At 33.2% G+C, this 21,109-nt stretch overlaps 2 protein-coding genes across 2 annotated transcripts in view; one reads left to right on the forward strand and one right to left on the reverse strand.

Moving 5' to 3' along the window:
• Positions 1 to 591: 591 nt before the first annotated feature.
• LOC126886377 (uncharacterized) lies at positions 592 to 3,028 on the forward strand. The gene is made up of 2 exons (XM_050653286.1): positions 592 to 2,762; positions 2,847 to 3,028. Exon 1 carries the CDS (start codon positions 630 to 632, stop codon positions 1,461 to 1,463), a length of 834 nt encoding a protein of 277 aa, XP_050509243.1. The 5' UTR covers positions 592 to 629; the 3' UTR covers positions 1,464 to 2,762; positions 2,847 to 3,028.
• Positions 3,029 to 13,164: 10,136 nt separating this feature from the next.
• LOC126886384 (juvenile hormone epoxide hydrolase 1-like) overlaps positions 13,165 to 21,109 on the reverse strand; it is a 41,670-nt gene continuing 33,725 nt past the window's right edge. The window contains exon 5 of the mRNA XM_050653290.1: positions 13,165 to 13,422. Coding sequence (XP_050509247.1) covers positions 13,221 to 13,422 — 202 coding nt within the window. The 3' untranslated portion in view covers positions 13,165 to 13,220. The remainder of the gene's footprint in view (positions 13,423 to 21,109) is intronic.

The raw sequence follows: 21,109 nt of genomic DNA on the forward strand, positions 1-21,109 counted from the left end.
ATTGAATGGTAAGGAGGCATAGATGGGAGTAGTTGTGGATGATGTAGAGAAAGCGGATTGTTGTAGTAATTTGAGTTCTCTTTTTTGTTGAAGTTTAGTGATAATGTCTGGGTCATAACCATTGTTGACTGCAATCTGTTTGATAATATTCAACTCTTTGTTGAATTCAGTTACGGATAAAGGAATAGAGTTTAATCTATGTATAAAACTGCGAAAAGCAGAGAGTTTATATGATAAAGGGTGATTAGAAGTAGAATGGATAACATGATCTGTCTGTGTTGGTTTACGGTAGATACCAAAGTTGAAGTGGTCATGTAGTCTGGTAATAGATAAATCCAGAAAGTTAATGGAGTTAGAAGATTCTAGTTCCATGGTAAAGGTGATATTAGGATGGATTTGATTTATTTTGTGAAGTAAGTTGTGAGCTGAATCAGAGTTACCAGAAATGAGGACTAAAATGTCATCAACATAACGGAACCAGTGTAAGATCTCTGGATTTTTTATGATATAGTTGGTTACACTGGTTCCGTTATGTTGATGACATTTTAGTCCTCATTTCTGGTAACTCTGATTCAGCTCACAACTTACTTCACAAAATAAATCAAATCCATCCTAATATCACCTTTACCATGGAACTAGAATCTTCTAACTCCATTAACTTTCTGGATTTATCTATTACCAGACTACATGACCACTTCAACTTTGGTATCTACCGTAAACCAACACAGACAGATCATGTTATCCATTCTACTTCTAATCACCCTTTATCATATAAACTCTCTGCTTTTCGCAGTTTTATACATAGATTAAACTCTATTCCTTTATCCGTAACTGAATTCAACAAAGAGTTGAATATTATCAAACAGATTGCAGTCAACAATGGTTATGACCCAGACATTATCACTAAACTTCAACAAAAAAGAGAACTCAAATTACTACAACAATCCGCTTTCTCTACATCATCCACAACTACTCCCATCTATGCCTCCTTACCATTCAATAACTCCAAATTATCTGAAAGAGTCAAACATATCATTTCAAATTCTTGTGACAACATAAAAATATCTTTCAAAGTTAATAACACTCTCAGCAAAAGTTTAACTAATACCAAAGATCCTATCCATTATATGAACCGGAGTGGGGTATACAGACTCTCTTGTTCAGATTGTGATGCCACCTACATCGGCAGAACTTACAGATCCCTTTCTACCCGATCTGCTGAACACAGCAAGAGAGATACCACTTCTGCCTTTTCACACCATTTAAAAGTCAATAAACATGAACTTAAGATTCCTGAAGGTGTCCAGTTGATACACAATATTCAACAAAACAATACACTCCGTTTAGACTTATACGAAGATTTGGAGATTAGCAAGGACATGAAGAAGAGTCCCAACTGTGTCAATAGACAAACATCCCTTAACCGCAACTTTGTCCCCATTCACCGCCAATTATTCTCATAATTCCTATTTTTTCAACTTCCTCTTTTTATCCTATTCTTTCTCTTTCAACTTACTCTCTCTTCTTTTTCAAAATTTCCTCTTTCCTTCACTGCTTCCAAACTCCTTTACCCGAATAACATTATTAACTATTGAACCCTATTAACCATCACCTCATTAATTCACCCTACTATCTTTTTACTTCTTTTTCATTTCATTACTTCGGTCTGTTTAATTCCACACCTCATCTTTTCTTTATCCCTCTCTTTCCCTTAAAATTCTTGTCTTTATACCTTACACCACAGCCCTCTGCTTTTTGTCTTTGACCTTTTCCAAGAAAACTTTTACCTCTCCAACTAACATCCATTCACTTGATTTCAGTTCTCACATTCAGATCCATTATCATTACAATTTAATTATATCTATATTCTTTTTCTTACTTTGGTTTTATTTTATTCAGTACACTTTCAATATTATTTTCATTTTAATTTCATTTTTGTATCAACTGGACTTAACAGCTATAATCATACATTACTTTATCTCTAATTTCCCATACCAACACTTTGTCACAAGAATTCTCTCAAAACTTTTGAAATAAAATTAAAAAATAAACCATCTCATAATAATTACAATTCTTTTTCATTCACATATTACACACTTTTAATTATTTGACTGTATCCTAACTCAAATCCATTATTTACAAAAACTTGCATTTTTAAATAACAATATTTTCCTTTTACATATACAACCACCAATACAATATAGACTAGATTAAATTGCCTACCAATTTATTCATTTTGTACAATAACTTTCCAACTAATATTGATTTTTCTCTTTTCTCACCTTCATCTATTTTTATCTTTTTATCTTTATTGACAGCAGCTTACTTTCTTTCTATCAATTTGATCAATCTAATGTTATGGTATACAGTCAATATAAATAATCTTATATTCTAAATTAATTTTGTATATCACAATTTCTTTTCAATAACCAATAGATTTAAAATGTTAGACATTTTCAGATATTAAAATCTTTATCATTTGTTGTGGGTCATGACCTTTTGGTTAATTATCATTGAAAATCGACTACCTTTTTCTCTACTGTCAATGTCACTTCAAACAGTTCCTTAGACATTAGTGTCACTTTATAGTCAAAGTTGGCCTAAGATGGTTGATTGAGGTTTTGGTAGGGTTTCACCATGTTCCCATAGGCAATATCCTGTAACATCGGCGTTTAGCCTGTTTAATATTATTTTTAAATAATGTAAATTGAATTTTAAATTCAACCATTGTTTGGTTCTGGGGCTATTTAGCAAGTATGCACGTAAGTAATCTAACCACATTTTTAGCTTTTAAAAATTTCAACCATCTTTCAATTCTAATAGTGGGATTACTTATTTTATTGTAGATTCACTGATGATGGACCGATAGGTCTGAAAACGTTCTGAATTGGAGACATTTTTATTCAATCCATTGGGATTTTTAAGTTTTAATAAATATACCAATTTACATAGAAGTGGTTTTACTTCTTGTTAGAGTTTTTTAACTATATGGTATACAGCCAACCTAGGGAACCTCCCTTTTAGTTTAAAAGTTTTATATCCCAATTTAATTCATGTGACGTGTTTGGCGCAGGGTTTAAACAGAGTGGCGGAAGAAATTCGAAATTCATTTCCTACATTTAATAATTTAATTAGCAACGTGAAGAAAATATTTTTAAAATCGCCTTTAAGGATTCAGATATATAAAGAAAAATTACCAAATACTCCTTTGCAACCGGAGCCTATAATCACAAGTTGGGGAAAATATTTAAAAGCTGCCTGTTTTTATGCGGAACATTTTCTCCCTATAAAAGAACTAATTTTATGTTTTGAAGAAACAAATATTGGTGCGATTTCAACATGCAAATCAATTTAGAAAACAGATCACTGCACAATGAGCTTTGTTTTATTAAATCGAATTATGAATTTGTTTATAAAACCATCCTCAATCTTGAAACTGAATCGTTTCCACTACAAGAGTCTCTTAATTTAATTCAGAAATTTAAGGAAAATGCTGAAGAAGTTTCTGGAAAAATTGGACAATCAATAAATAAAAAATGTATTGAAACTTTACAGAAAAATAGTGATTTAAAATTATTATTACAGGAAGCAAACCAAATTATTTGTGGCGATTTTGATGTTAATACCAATTTAAATGCTGAGATTGTTAATGTTATAAAATTTGCACTAATCACATCAGTAGATGTTGAACAAAGATTGTCAACATACAAATTACTACTAACGGATAGGCGACATAATTTTACTATTGAAAATATTGAAAAACATTTGATTGTGAATTGTTTTTATAAGAAGGAATAAAATGTAGAAACGTAAGTAATAGTAGTAGGTACTAGATAGGTATACATTGGTATATTTAGGTTAATTTTGTCACTATATGTACTTTTTTTTTTGTATACACCGTTCTTAGGCGTCAACGCCCTTCGGTAGGGATCTATGGAGGAGTATCACCAAGCCGGAAGCCCTTATCCCTTCCCGTACCGCTCCTCCATAGGCCGATCAGACGCCAGTTTATTCCAGACCAAGCCGTAGACTCTATTGAGTTTTATACTACGGCGTTGGCCTTTTATAAATTTCATGACCTAGCTGAGGCTCGAACCAGCGACCGCAAATCGCAAATCCACTAAACTTGTCGATCGACTGAGCCCCAGCTAACTGGACCGTCAAGACCGACCACTATATGTACTTACCGTTACTTAATAAACTTTTATACATTTTTTAATGCATATTTTTACTTTAAAATGTTTTTCACATATTTCACATATTTGGAACATTTTTTAAACTTTTAGGGAATATTTTCAACATATTTTACTTATATTTCAGACATATATATGCACATATTTCAGTCAAAACAGGAACATATAATCCGGTCTTTATTAATTATCCCTAATTCATTATTTAGCGGATATGCCAAGGGAATATAGACTTTGTCCATCAACTCGTTACTGGCATATTTAGTGTTGGCAAATAAACATGTCTGGTAAATAGCGTTCAACTTAATAAACCCCATCATCGGGGGTAACTACCCCAACTACCATACTATATAAGGAGTTGAGGACTATCACCTACTAGATGGACTGACGACGGGAAAAGAGTAGTGAGGAACTGGCTACAAGCGGCCCAGTGTAGATAACATTGCAAGAAATTGAGGGCGGCCTATGCCCACAAGTGAACGCGATTGGCTAAATGATATTAGCTAGACGATATCTAACTAAACTACTTTTCACAAAAACTGCTTCACTTATTTCCAGACCATTTTTAAAACGAACATTGGAATAATATATTTCCTCCTCAAATTTTCTATATAGGTATTCTAATATGTACGTATAATTTTAAGCAAAGTTAGAACGTAAATAGAATTGATACTAAAAATAAAATAAAAATTCCATTTTTATTCAGTTGCAATGCGAAGGCAAGACAATCTTATTTTTCACTTAGAATACGGAGCGCAGTCCAGTCCTCTGAGACGACGATTTTCGACTCTTGTTGGAGTCTCATCGGAGAGAACGTAGGCCTGCTACTCCATACTCCAATTGACCAACACCGAGAGTTCATCCCCCACACCGCAACTGACGTGAATGGACTAGGTGACTAGCGTCATCTGGCAATTGAAAGATGAAGTAGTTTTCAATCCTAATAGCAATATTAATAATATTTAATTATGTTGTTTTATATGCCATTAGAGTGAAAACTTAGTCTTTTTGCTAGTAGTTGCAGCTAGGGCATCTATGCCATTTCGTTCGTTGCAATCCGGGACTGCACGCTGGGGTTTGTTTTGGTTGGATCAGGGAGAGCAGCATATGTGCCTCCTGATGAGAGACTAATGAGTTTCGAAACCAATAGGGGTGCTTGCAGCACTCTCTGATTGGACTAGAATATGGTTCGGCTGTGTTTTCGTTTTGCAACGAAATTAAAAATGGTTATTCATTTTTGATTTACATTTACTCTGTGTGGAGTATGAAGGGAACCATTCTCGTTGGAACTTTACCGCGCTGAGCAGATGGGACGTGAATTGTAAATTGTAGAATTCCCTCATCTTCCTTAGCCTCAGCATCCGTATGGCTTGTAAATTGTAGAAGCCTCGGAGGTGTAACCAGAGAAGGTTCCCATTGTTTTCATTCTCGTGGGGTGTAGAATAGCATTATGTTGTTTTATATGCCATTAGAGTGAAAACTTAGTCTTTTTAATATTTAAAAATATTAAAATATTACTAAAATATTTTTAAATTGAAAACTTATTGGTCCATTTCCTTGGTAACACCTCCATGGCTTCTAAAGTTTGCAAGCCAGATGAATGCTGAAGCGAAGAAGAGAAGAGGGAATTCAAAAAACTTACAATTTACGACCCCGTCTGTTCAGCTGGTAAATTCCAACAGAAAATGGACCTAGTTACTCAAAGAAGTAACGATCAATCTAAAAATAAAATAAAAATTCCATTTTTATTCAGTTGCAATGCGAAGGCAAAACAATCTTATTTTTCACTTAGAATACAGAGCGCAGTCCAGCACTATGAATCGACGATTTTCGACTCTTGATGGAGTCTAATCGGAGAGAACGTAGACTTGCTACTCCATACTCTAAGTGACCAACAACGAGAGTTTGTGCGGTGTTGGGAATAATCTCTCGGTGTTGGTGACTTAGAGTATGGAATAGCAGGCCTACGTTCTCTCCGATGAGACTCCAACAAGAGTCGAAAATCGTCAATTCAGAGTGCTGGACTGCGCTCCCTATTCTAAGTGAAAAATAAGATTGTTTTGCCTTCGCATTGCAACTGAATAAAAATGAAATTTTAATTTTATTTTTATATTGGTCGTTCCTTCTTTGAGTAACTAGGTCCATTTTTTTTTGGAATTTACCAGCTGAACAGACGGTGTCGTGAATTGAAAGTTTTTGAATTCCCTCTTGTCTTCTTCGCTTCAGAATCCATCTGGCTTGCAAATTTTAGAAGCTATGGAGGTGTTACCAAGGAAATGGACCACTAAGTTTTCAATTTAAAAATCTTTTAGTAATATTTTAATATTTTTAAAAAGTATTAATATTGCTATTAGGATTGAAAACTACTTCATCTTTAGAATTGATACTGTTTCTCTTATGTCAACCAACACCAATATGGTAGAAATTACAATTGTCAAGTAAAACATGCTGTAAGAGTCCGAGAAAAACTCCAGACAATTCGATGTTGGCATAAATTGAAATAATGCGCTTGGAAACCAAAAGAGTTGTCATAAAATGATTAAATTTAAGGACATTTATACAGTTTAATGTGCACTGGCTGGTTTGTAAATAATTTAACGACATTAATCTTTTTCCATTAGTTGAGTAAAGTCCGCATCTGCACATCCTCAAAGTCTGTTTGACAGACGACAGCCAGCGGCGTATTAAAATTGACTTACTGACGCGTATAATAAGGGCACCGTCGGCAAAAGGGGGCGGCTATTACCTACAAGAAGAAAATATTTCAGCATCCCCATGCGGTGAAATTAATTACTACCTTGTTAAATCTCTTCTGGAAGCCCCCGCACCCTCGCGAACCCCTTTAGGTAAATCCTGCAGGCTCAAAATTTTCGTTTACTACTTAATTATTAATTTTAAGATTAAGTAGACGAGTTTTTCACTGCGGTACAGGCTTAAGACTGCAAAGTTTAGATCGGGAAGTCTAAAGTGTTTACTGTTTTAAAATATAGGTAACTACATAGAAACAGTATCCGTGAAGCAAAAGGGAAACAAACCCTTAAATTAATTAATAATTTATAATAGACTTTTATATTAGACAGTTGCTTTCAGTAAGAATGTAAAGCAGGCCAATAACTACAATAAAGTTTTATTCAAACTCAAAGCTATATTTTAATCAAATAAAAATAATACTAAAAATATAGCTATTTGTATAACAAGGGAGGAAAGTGATTCTTTTCCTCCCGAGAATGAAGTTTCATGAAGAATCATTCAAGGCAGGAAAAGGCACTTTGCTCCCATGTTATACATTTGGTTTTTCCACCTTCCTCAAATAACAAGTCATTTTTTCATTTTTACTTAATTTATTTATGTAACTAACCAACAAAATTTATTAGAACTAAAACTAACAAGTAGGTACAATATAACTGTCAACTGTCAAATATAAGTCAAATTATTAATGTAAACATTGTTAAATCAAAATAACAATTTACTTTTTTTACCATTCTGCAAAATACAGGGTGTTTTATAAATAAACGTTAAAATGTATAGATACTTACGTAATAGAAAATAGATATTGTACAGGGCCGTCAATAAGTTATATTTCATGAATGAAATCACTTTTACTTTTCCTCCCTAGGGAGGAAAAATACTTTTCCTCCCTAAGGAGGAAAAGTAAAAGTGACGTCATGGTATTTCATTCATGAAATATAACTTATTGACGCCCTGTACAATATCTATTTTCTATTATGTAAGTATCTATACATTTTAACGTTTATTTATAAAACACCCTGTATTTTGCAGAATGGTAAAAAACAGTAAATTGTTATTTTGATTTAATAATGTTTACGTTAATAATTTGACTTATATTTGACAGTTAACTGATATATTGTACCTACTTGTTAGTTATAGTTTTAATAAATTTTGTTGGTTAGTTACATAAACAAATTATAGTCTAAGAGCTAGTGAACCCTCCGACTAACGGTCGACCTGTAAGGCTAGAAATTTTTCTAGTGATAATTCATAGCACACCAAGGCTAAAAACCATGACCTGGCAGGCATCAGCGGTGCACGTGTATCTACCAGGTGAATCGAAAAGTGCAAATTTAGGGGGTAAAATAAACTTCCTCCTGTAAGGTTTAAATTTAAGTATGTGTTTGAGTAAGTCATTTAGAAGAAATGTGTACAATGACAGGCGATTCTGAAGAGCATAAGACCTTACCAGGCGAGGGGAAAAATTAGGGGTTTCTCCTAAAATTATTTTTTTGCATCGAACAAATTTTTTTTTAAGTTTTTTGAATCATTCCAAACAGAAAAGGTCTTTAGTGATTTTTCTCTTAAGTTAATAGTTTTTGTTATATGAGGGATTGAAAGTTTTGAAAATTGCGAAATCGGCCATTTTTAACCCTAAATCGGACATTTATCTAAAAATTTCAAAGTTGCCAAGGTAGGTAGATATTCTTTAAACATTGATTGATGAAATTCCAAAGAGTTTTTTGCAATACGATATCGGAAACCCCTTTGTTTTTTAATTGCTAATCAAGTTGGCGCGACACTGTAGTATAAGTGAGGACGTTTGAGTTGGCATAAATTCATTATCTCGAGAATGGGCAAATTTCAAAAGAAATCCTCAGACAGGTCGATTTTTATTTTTAAATTGGGACTTTTTAGCATATATATAATACTAGTAGCGTCATCCATCTGAGAGTTATGACGTAATCGATGATTTTTTAAATGAGAGTAGGGTTTGTGTGATAGCTCATTTGAAAGATTATTTCATTATATATTCACTAATATAAACATTAACATAATTATTTATACAGGGTGTACAAAAAATTTTTTTTTATTAAACTAACTTTGATTCAATTTGACAAATAGAAGAAAACATTTTTTTTGTACACCCTGTATAAATAATTATGTTAAGGTTTATATTACTGAATAGAGAATTAAATAATCTTTCAAATGAGCTATCACGCAACCCCTACTCTTATTTAAAAAAATCATCGATTACGTCATCACGCCAAGATGGATGACGTCACTAGAATTATATATATGCCAAAAAGTTCTAATTCAAAAATAAAAATCGACCTGTCTGAGGATTTCTCTTGAAATTTTCCCATTCTCGAGATAATGAATTTATGCAAACTCAAACGTCCTCACTTATACTACAGTGTCGCGCCCTCTTGATTAGCAATTAAAAAAACAAAGGGGTTTTCGATATTTTATTGCAAAAAACTCTTCGAGATTTCATCAATGTTTAAAGAATATCTACGTACCTTGGCAACATTGAAATTTTTAGATAAATGTCCGATTTAGGGTTAAAAATGTCCGATTTCGCAATTTTCAAAATTTTCAATCGCTTATATAACAAAAACTATTAACTTAAGAGAAAAATCACCAAAGACCTTTTTTATGTGGAATGATTTAAAAAACCTAAAAAAAATTGTTCGATGCAAAAAGAATAATTTTAGAAAATACCCCTAATCTTTCCCCTCGCCTGGCAAGGTCTTATGCTCTTTAGAATCGTCTGTCATTGTACACATTTCTTCTAAATGACTTACTCAAACACATACTTAAATTTAAACCTTACAGGAGAAAGTTTATTTTACCCCCTAAATTTGCACTTTTCGATTCACCTGGTAGATACACGTGCACCGCTGATGCCTGCCAGGTCATGGTTTTTAGCCTTGGTGTGCTATGAATTATCACTAGACAAATTTCTAGCCTTACAGGACGACCGTTAGTCGGAGGGTTCACTAGCTCTTAGACTATTAAGTAAAAATGAAAAATGACTGGTTATTAATTTGAGGAAGGTGGAAAAATCATATGTATAACATGGGAGTAAAGTGCCTTTTCCTCCCTTGAATTATTACTTCATTCTCGGGAGGAAAAGTAGCACTCTCCTCTCTTGTAATACAAATAGCTATTATTGAGACCAAGCTTCTGGTAATGGCTTTATGGTCTCTAGGTACTATTTACAGATCTATAATTTACAGGGGCAATCACAAAAAAGAATATGAACATACTCAGAGTCACTCAACACGCGATGGAAAGAGCAATGCTTGGCATATCACTTAAGGACAGAAAAACAAACACATGGATAAGACAGAAAACCAAAGTCACCGATGTGGTACAAAAATCACTAAAATTAAAATGGGAATACGCTGGACATGTAGCTAGGAGTGATCTTAATAAATGGCACAGAATAATTCTAACCTGGAGACCATACGAACACAAAAGACCCAGAGGCAGACCTCCTATGAGATGAACAGATGATCTGAAACGAATTGCCGGGAAAAATTGGCTACAAGTAGCGTACAACAAAAAACAATGGAAAGGAAGACTTGAAGGGGCTTATGTTCAGATGTGGACGTGAATGGCTAGACGAAGAAGAAGAAGAATTTACAGGGAGGTCTGTAATTTGCATCTAACTTCCTGCCTGTTCAGCGTGGCAAAATCTCAATGAAAACTTGGTCCCGAATACTTAGAAGTAAGACTAATAGGAAATAATTTCTCTGCAAAACAAAATCAAGAAACTGAACCAACTGAAATATAAAATGTCTCTTGATTTTGTTTTGTAGCGGAATTATTATTTTCTATGAATCTTCTAATTGAGTATTTGAGGCCAAATTTTCGTTGGAATTTTGCCACGCTGAACAGGTAGGAAGTAAAATGCAAATCATAGATCTCACCGGGCCTTCTTTGATTTCAGCATTCGGTTGGTTTGTAAATAATAGAAACCACGAAAGCCTTACCAGACACTTTTTTTCAATAAAAATTTTATTTTTAATATTATTTTTAATTTTATTAAAGTAAAGATTTGAATTGTTTTATGCAGATGTCTCCACAGCATACATATCATGTTATTTTGTTGTAATTCAATACTAGGAGTCGTATTTATTTCAGTTCGTCCAGAGATAGTCATATTACACTCTATGAAAAAAGCTAAGGATCTTGAAACCGGTAAGGGTGTTTATGACGCTCTCTCAACGAATTGAAATATTAGATGCCTCTTGATTTTCTTTTGCAGCGAAATTGTTATTTTGTATTAAAAAGTTCGAACACTACATGGCGATCACTTCCTTTTGAATTGGGATTTTCCGGTCCAAGAAAAAAATATAAAGTGAGACAAAAAATGTTGTAAATAAGAAACAAACGGAATAAAGAGAAAGACGAGCACATATATAGAGTGAGGCAGATAACTGGCCTATTAGAAATATCTCGAGAACTGAAGGCAACAGGATCGTGAAAATTGGAGTGTAGGGGTTTTGAAGCATGATCTATTAAATGAAAATATACCGGAAGTTCTTATAAATTCTTTTTTTTAAGGGCCACCCTGTATGTATATTTTTACATTTTTGGATTCTCCTCAATATCTTCTTTCTTAAAATATGAGGTTTTGTAATACTATACAGGGTATTTTAAAAGATATTTACGTTTTTTTATTAATTTCGTAGCAACATTCACACCCTGTAGAATTGTAACAGTTTGACATTTAAAAACTCTGCTTACGTTCAAGTGATTTTTAATATAGTCTATTATTGTTAATAATCATTAGTATGTATAGCTAATTTTGAAATATTAGTATACAGGGTTGGTCGAAACTCGGAATGAATATTTTCTGAGTTTTCTTAAATGGAACACCCTGTATTTTAGTATTGTAATAAAATGATATTTCATGGTACTTTTTTATTTTATAGGTATTTCCTATACCTAATTGTTTTAATTTGTGAGTTATTGGTGATTCAAGCTAAACATTAATTGCAACAAAAATACGTAAAAGTTTATTAGGTTGGCCGTAAAAATATTCAATCACAAATAATTTTTCAGAAATAAATACATATTAATCCAGACTGATCCTTAAAATTACCAATAATGGTTTAGGTATCAAAATACCTACGTAGTTAAGGTTGTTGGTGCGATTAACAATTAAGTACAAGTCAGGTAGCAATTAGGTATAGGGAATGCTTAAGAAATAAAAAGGTACCACAAAATATCATTTCATTACAATACTAAAATTTCGACCAACCCTGTATACTAAAATTAAAAATTTAGCTATACTAATGATTCTTAACAATAGTAGACTATATTAAAAATAATTTGAACGTAAGTTGAGTTTTATATGTTAAACTACTACAATTCTACAGGGTGTGAATATTGCTACGAAATTAATACAAAATCGTAATTATTTTTTAAAATATCCCGTATAACATTACAAAACCTCATATTTTAAGAAAGAAGACGTCGAAGAGAATCCAAAAATGTAAAAATATACAGGGTGTCCCATTTAAAAAAACCAAGTTATAAGCAACTTTCGGTATAACCGGAAGTAGCAAATAGATGAAAATATTTTCATTAAATAGATGACTCTTCAAAACCCACTATTTCAAATTTTCATGATTCTGTTGCCTTTAGTTCTCGAGATATTTCTAATAGGCCCTTTATTTGCCTCACCCTGTATAAACCAGGCAGGCAACAATGGAGGAACCACGGCTCCAACCAAAAATGATGAAAGTATCGGCGCTCGCTCTAGCCCTTTTATTCCTGCATTAATACTGTGTAGTGTAGACGATGGAGGAATTAACTGAAGCAGCAAATCCGACAGGAAATTTTTTTGTTCAAGGTCCAAGATTCAACACCATAAAAAAAGACAGAGAAAACGTAGCAGCACAGCATTCTTACTTGTATACCACGAGAGAAGTTGTGTCTGTTGAAGAAGACCTCGATCCTGTTGAAGGTAATCTAGCTTTTTCGATACGTGACCCTACCTTCTGGTTGTTGTTCCGTTCTTCATTTATTAGGATGTCGATGTCGAGGTAATTGTGGTGCTTCACTATTTCTACTGTGGACATAGAGTTGACATTCTATTATCTTTTTCTGGTTAATTAGCAGAAGCATTGGCCTCGTTACTTTTATATTGATTATTGATTTAATATATGAAATTTAACTATACTATTACTATACCTGTTTTTAAAATTTACTAGTAATAAAACTTAAAAGCAACAAAACATACTTTATATACAAAAAAACAAAACAAAATACATTGTTGCAAAATTAGTTCTTCAATTTTAAGATTTTTTCGATGCCATCATAGAGGTCGTTAGCGAATACTTCAGGTTTCTCGAATGCAGAAAAATGTCCACCATCTATGTCAGCAAAGTGAACACAATTTACAAAAATATCGTTGATAGCACCATCTGGTGAGTAGAAGTCGTATTTGTATCTTGCGACGGCCGTGGGTATCTCAATAGGGTGCCTAAAAACAAGACTCATCAGAAATAATAAAGCAACAAGCAACTATTCTTAAATATAAGAAATTACTATAGGTAAACTACTAAAACCTACTTAAAAGTAAATAAAACGTTGAGTAGGTACTATTATAGTATAATAGCAAAGAGAATCTAGTAGAAAGTCATCTCCGTTATGGTATACTGGCTTGGGGGGGAAGCGCCCTGAAAACACACATTCTCCCACTAGAAATCATACAAAGAAGATTTCTGAAAATTATTATGTCTAAACCATATACCTACTCTACAGATAGATTATACAGGGTGTAACAAAAATACAGGTCATAAATTAAATCACATATTATGGGACCAAAAATAGTTCGAATGAACCTAACTTACCTTAGTACAAATATGCACATAAAAAAAGTTACAGCCCTTTGAAGTTACAAAATGAAAATCGATTTTTTCGAATATATCGAAAACTATTGGAGATTTTTTATTGAAAATTGACATGTGGCATTTTTGTGGCAGGAACATCTTAAAGAAAAATTATAGCGAAATTTATGCACCCCATAAAAATTTTATGGGGGTTTTGTTCCCTTAAACCCCCCCAAACTTTTGTGTGCGTCTCAATTAAATTATTATTGTGGTATTATTAGTTAAATTCAATATTCTTAAAACTTTTTTGCCTCTTAGTATTTTTTCGATAAGGCAGTTTTTATCGAGTTGAGGCTTATTTTTTAATATGTTTACATAAAAATTTTATGGGGGTTTTGTTCTTTTAAACCCCCCAAATGTTTGTGTACGTTCCAATTATAATATTACTGCGGTACCATTAATTAAACACAGTGTTTTTAAAACTTTTTTGCCTCTTTGTATTTTTTCGAGAAGGCACCTTTTATCGAGATGTGGCTTCTTTTTTAATATGGTTCAAAATATACCTAAAAATGTAAATCATAAATAAATTTTCATATTATTACAGTCTCCATAATCGTACTTAACCATATACAAATATGTGGTGGATTTGACAAATATTCCAAATATCTCGATAAAAACTGACTTTTCGAAAAAGTACTAAGAGGCAAAAAAGTCTTAAAAACATTGTCTTTAACTAATGGTACTATAATAATAATTTAATTGGAACGTACACAAAAGTTTGGGTGGGTTTAAAGGAACCAAACCCCCATAAAATTTTTATGGGGTGTCCAAATTTCACTATAATTTTTTCTTAAGATGCTACTGCCATAAGAAAGCCACATGTCCATTTTCAATAAAAAATCTCTAATAGTTTTCGATATATTGAAAAAAATCGATTTTCATTTTGTAACTTCAAAGGGCTGTAACTTTTTTTATGTGTACATTTGTACTAAGGTAAGTTAGGTTCAATCGAACTATTTTTGGTCCAAGAATATGTGATTAAATTTATGACCTGTATTTTTGTTACACCCTGTATAAGGAGAGCAATATATTTGACTTAAAACAGTTATACTTTCTTTGTGTGTCTTTAAAATATCACACCATGAAAACCATGTTTTCATTATATTAAATTTATTCTACGTATCATATTTACTAAAACATAACTGTGTATTTACAATTAAAAAACGTACCAATCTATTTACTGCATTGTATTATATTGTATTATGTTGCTATTTATATTATTTTTTGCACGATTGATCATTTTTGACTGTTTACCGTGACAGATTTTACGTCAGTAGGTGACATTTACTCAATGAACTGTCAATCCGTATTGACAGTTCATTGCATTTACTAGCAACTCGACGGTAACTAATCTAACTCGACGGTAAGTACTCCAACTCGACGGTAAGTAATTCACTTACCGTCGAGTTAAAAAATCTCTTAATTTTAATTTATTTTTTGAAAGAATAAAGAAAACTAACGAATTATTTATTAATATTGAAACATATGGTACAATTTGTTAAATTATTTAATGAAATCCCACTTGTTTGGGCTGTGGTTTCACTTCTAACAGAAACTCCTGCAGAATCGCATACATTAGTAGTATTACTAGTATTGCACAATATTTTTCGGGAATAATTGCGGAACACCCTTCTTCCCAAGCCCGTTCAATTTCTGCAAATTCACTTTCGCTCATATTTTAATTTATAATAATCAAAATTGTACTTAAAATTATTGACAACTAAATAAAAACTCAATTCTTCATTGTTGTTATGCACCCTAGTTACTACCTAACAACCAAAGTATCTATCTTGATAAAATGAATGAAACTAGTCAATATGACGAAAATGTTTAATTTTATAATTTATAATGGTATCAATCGTGCAAAAAAACATTATAAGCATGTCGAACGTTAAGGGTAACCGATCTCAGACAATAATTGGAGTCGTCGTTCCTCTCCTCCTCCAAACAATTGTCTTCGATCGGTATAAAACCCTTACCGTTCTCCATACTTAATATACTATATGTTATTTAGGTTAGTCTGTTATTATTTATTATTTTATATCCTATTTATCGAAACAGATGTATCCACACCTCTCGGAGACTTTCGGGTTAATTTATTCACTTTATATGTAAATATCGAAAAAGTTTTTACCTATTATTGTTGAATAAATTATTATTATTATTAATAACTACACTGTTATATATGAAACAAATCATCAATTTCAAAAGTAGTTGATGGAATAATACAGGAATAAATAAACAATGAAACAATGATCTTAAAAAAGCATATATGATAGAGTTCCTTGATAGATTTTGTGGTGGGTACTTAAGGCACTACCGTTCTATCAGTTTGCTATCACACATACATAAACTTTTCACAAAAATTTTCAAAAAAGACTGTAGGCTAAGTTAGATAGAAGTTATTGGTCGAGAGAACGAGCTGGATTTAGTTCCGGATATAGCACTAACAACCACTTACTAGTAACAAAAAGCCTGGTAGAGAAGTCTGCAGAATGCAATAAACTATTGGCAGTGATATTCGTGCAACACGAGAAAGCATTCGGTACAATAAACCAGCAGAAAATGTTAAAAGCATTGACAGAATGCCGAATAGACCATCGCTACACTAACATGATAAAATATATCTACCACAATGCAACTGCTAGCGTAAGACTATCTGAACACTAAAAAAATAAATTCTATAAATTCTAAATAATAAATTGTATATTATACAACGAGGAGTACGACAAGGAGACACCATCTCACCAAAGCCATTCACAACCTTTTTAGAACACACTTTTAAGAAGGCAAATCTGAACGAATGTGTCACTTGAAATTCGCAGATGACACCGTCCTATAGCCGATCGTATGGATGATGCAATAGTAATGTTGAACAAATTATATCATGCTTCGTTAGAGGTCGGAATAAAGATTAACATGAACAAGATGTTGATGACATACAAAATAATGACTAATCTGGTGCTAAATCGTAATATTATTGTTAATGGAATGGATATTGAGCAGACTGCATCTTATAATTACTTGGAAAATGAAATTCCGTTGGGAAGAGACAACCAGACGTGCGAGCTCCCACGTCGCATATGATTAGCCTGGGCAGCGTTTGGTAAACTGAACTATGTATTTAAATCTGACTTACCCATATGCCTCAAAAGAAAAATCTTTGACCAGTGTGTGTTGCCTGTACATACTCACTTATGGAGCCGAAACATTAACACTCACAAAAAAGATAGTGAACAAGATTCGCATAACCCAGAGGGCTATGGAGCGCCAGATGTTGGGTGTCTTCTTGAGAGACCGAATCCCAAACGAAAAAATACGTCGTAGAACAAAAACAAAAGACGATGTTCAAAGAATTGCGTCGCTAAAGGAGAATTGGGCAGGAGACGTCGCCATACTGTCAGACAACCGATGGACAAAACGTATTATCGAGTGGAGGCCACGAGAAGAAACACTACGGAGCAGAAAACGCCCACGCCTCTTGGATAAAGAATCATAACATAAAAAAGAGTAAATTAAAAAATGAAGTAAAAGTCAGACTTACTCTCAATCTTTATTATAACTTCCGACGACCGGTTTCGCTCTTTAAAATTTGTAGAGCATCTTCAGGTCAAAGGTAACAAGTTACTTAACTAGTGAATTTACTTAACTAGCTTTTTATTTATTTATTGACGGAAATTTTATAACACAATGTAGGTGGGGTGGCGATTGGGCTATGCTGGTCTATTACGCAATCGAATTTAAAGCGGACTGTATGGAAATAATAACAAAAAAATTCTTACCTTATTTTAACTGGTAGGTCGAGAAGTCTTCAGTTATTAGTAAGGTGAAGGAAGGAGGGAGAAAGGGTTAATTTATTTTTTACTATAACTGAAACCGGCGTTTTTTGGCGACACTTGATAACTACAGGAAACGACTTAACAATTCAATTTGTTCTTACTTACTGACTACCACGACTAGTTAGTACTAACGAAAGGTAATTAAAGAGAAAACAAAAAATTTAGTACAATATCTGGGCAAGAAAATAGGCCAGGTACTTCGAATGAAATAAATTTAATGAGGCCAAAACATCCTGCCCCCCCGAGTTTATTTTTAAAATAAACGAAAAATCAACGAAAACTAATTTAATTTTAATATGCTAAGTCTGCACATGAACCTATCACCCTAAACTAAAATTTTAACTATCAAATAAAATAAAAAAATCCTCTCCAGTTTATTGACTGGGTAGAGGACACAGTTTAACGACTGGGCGCATGTAACTACCGTGCTTGGTTCGCACTTTTACGATTCGAACAATCCCATCTTTTCCAGGATACAAAGTCTCTATGACTGCCAGAGGCCACTGTAAAGGTGGGATAGTTTCATTTTTTATTATAACTACCATTCCCTCTTTGGGAGGGTTCGAGTTAGTGTTCCATTTTAAACGAGACTGCATAGAAGACAAATATTGTGAATGCCATATTTTCCAATAATGTTGAACAATGCAATCTAATAATTTATATCTTTTCAAAGTACTCATATTTTTATCAAGATCAATATCCATCGAGGGTAATGACACTAAAGGTTCTGTACATAAAAAATGCGATGGAGTCAGCGCGACTGGATTTTCAGGGTCGTTACTTTGAACACAAAGAGGACGCGAATTCAAAAGACACTCGATTTGTGTCAGAACAGTTAAAAATTCTTCGTAAGTAAGGATTTGATTCCCCACAACTCTATTTAAATGAAGTTTTACACTTTTTATATTGCTTTCCCAAATACCACCGAAGTGACTGCCATAAGGTACGTTCATTTTCCAAGAAATTTTGGTATTATTAAGTTCCTGTTGGAATGCATCTTTATAAGTTTTTGAAGTAGTTAATTGATATATTTCATCGAGGACTCTCTTGGCACCCACAAAATTTGTGCCATTATCTGAATATAAAACCTTACAATTTCCACGACGAGATAAAAATCTTTTGAAAGTGGCTAAGAAACAATCTGTAGAGAGCGAGGAGGCTAATTCAAGATGTATGGCTTTCGTACTTAGACAAACAAACAAACATACGTAAGCCTTTTGAGTTTTTACGCCACGATATTTTCCTATAGTAATGGAAAACGCACCAGTATAATCTACACCAGTGTGTAAAAAGGCTTTTGCCTGATTGACTCTTACGGCGGGTAAGTCAGCCATCATAGGATAGGTAGGTTTAGGATTAAGACGAAAACAACGATTACATCTCCAAATTCTATTTCTGATGGCCTGACGACTAGATAGTATCCAATAATTTGTTCTCAGAAGATTTTGCAACAAATACGCTCCAGCATGTAAATGCAATTTATGGAAATAATCTATTAACAAAATGGTTAAAGGATCGGCTTTGGGCAACAAAATCGGATGTTTTTGTTCAAAACTACATTGGGAGTTGGACAAACGTCCACCTACTCTAATTATTCCATTTTCAATAAATGGATTCAAACGACGTATGGAAGATTTTACAACGAGATTTTGAGAAAGGGCTTTATATTCTTCAGAAAAATGCTTTTGCTGGACAGCTCGAATTAATTCAATTTCTGCAATTTTTAAATCAAATAGAGATATCCGTTTATTTAAAGACAATTTTCTAAGAAATCTCAATACGTATACTGTGGAATTTAAAAGTTTCGACCAACTGGAAAAATATTCAATAAGAGTATACAGCGGAGAAATTACACGAGGGACATTACCAAAGAAGGTTTGTGATCTATATTCAGAATCACAAATCATAATTTCCTGTCCGTTGACAGACTGAATAGGCCAATATTCTGGCTCCAACAGTAACCAATTTGGACCAGTAAACCATGTGGAATGGTTGACTAACGAAGAAGGAAACAAACCTCGAGAGGCGCAATCAACAACATTTTCCTTTCCAGGAACAAAAAACCAATACTCTGACGGAACCATCTTATGAATTGTAACAACTCTATTTTGAACAAATATTTTGAGATTTTTCTCTGAGGACTTTATCCAATTTAATACAATCATGGAATCACTTAAGGCAAAAATTTTATCAATATTATGTCTAGGAGAATAAGTTTCAATAGCATGTGAAAGAAGCTTTGAGAGAAGAAGCGCTCCACAAAGCTCTAATCGAGGAAGAGTTATTTTAGACATTGGAGATACTTTAGATTGAGAGTACAGTAAAGTAACTTTAACTTGACCTGTACAATTAACAACCCTGGAATAAACAATGGCTGCGTATCCAGCAGCACTTGCGTCTGAAAATCCTACAAAAGACAACGACGAATTAGGTGTAACTGCTATATGGCGTGGAATTTGTATTTTGTATAGGACATGAAATTCATTTTGAAACTTTTCCCATGCTATTTCGATTTCTTTTGGTACGGTACTATCCCAATCTACCTTTAGAGTCCAAAGTTTCTTTATCCAAATTTTAAGCAAGAGGGTTATAGGATATAGGAATCCCAAGGGATCAAACATACGAGCAACAAGTGAGAGCATGTTTCTTTTTGTACAACGGGTCGATGAGGGTATTTCTAACCCAAAACTAAAATTGTCACATTTTTCTTCCCATTGCAATCCTAACACTTTGGAGACTGACTTATCAAATTGTTTGGTTTTGACCAATTGAAGGGGTTCGGGGATTGTCGATAGTAGATCGTTCGAGTTCGACATCCATTTGGTTAATTTAAAACCACCTTTTTGAAACAAATTCACTAACTGAGTGTGTGTAACTATAGCTTCAGAAACATTTGGAAAACTGCTAATAAAATCGTCTACATACATATCTCTTAAAATTGGGATGATAGCATCAGGAAAACTTTTAGATTCGTCATTACATAATTGTTTTATTACCCTGAGACTAAGATATGGTGAGGATTTTACCCCAAAAGTTAAAGTATTTAATTGGAAAATAGAAATAGGATCATTGGTATCAAATCTCCACAAAACTCTTTGAAACGAACAATGAGATTCAACCACTTTAACCTGCCTATACATTTGTTTCAAATCAGCGACAATTGCGATTGGAAAAAGACGAAAATTCAACAATATTGTGGTAGGATTATTTTGTAATTTTGGACCTTTTTAAAGAATTTCATTTAATGACGGTCCTTTACTAGTTTTCATAGAGGCATCAAAGACTATTCTACAAGGAGTGGAAGGGCTATCTCGTTTAAAAACACAATGATGGGGAATATAATACGACAACGAATCAATGGTTTGAATGGGAACTAAACTCATGTGCTTTTGGTCTAAATAGTCTTGAAAGATATCACAGTAAAGTTTTCTAAGTTCTG

The sequence above is a fragment of the Diabrotica virgifera genome, chromosome 1, assembly GCF_917563875.1.
Source record: "Diabrotica virgifera virgifera chromosome 1, PGI_DIABVI_V3a".
NCBI classification, from domain to species: Eukaryota; Metazoa; Arthropoda; class Insecta; order Coleoptera; family Chrysomelidae; genus Diabrotica; species Diabrotica virgifera.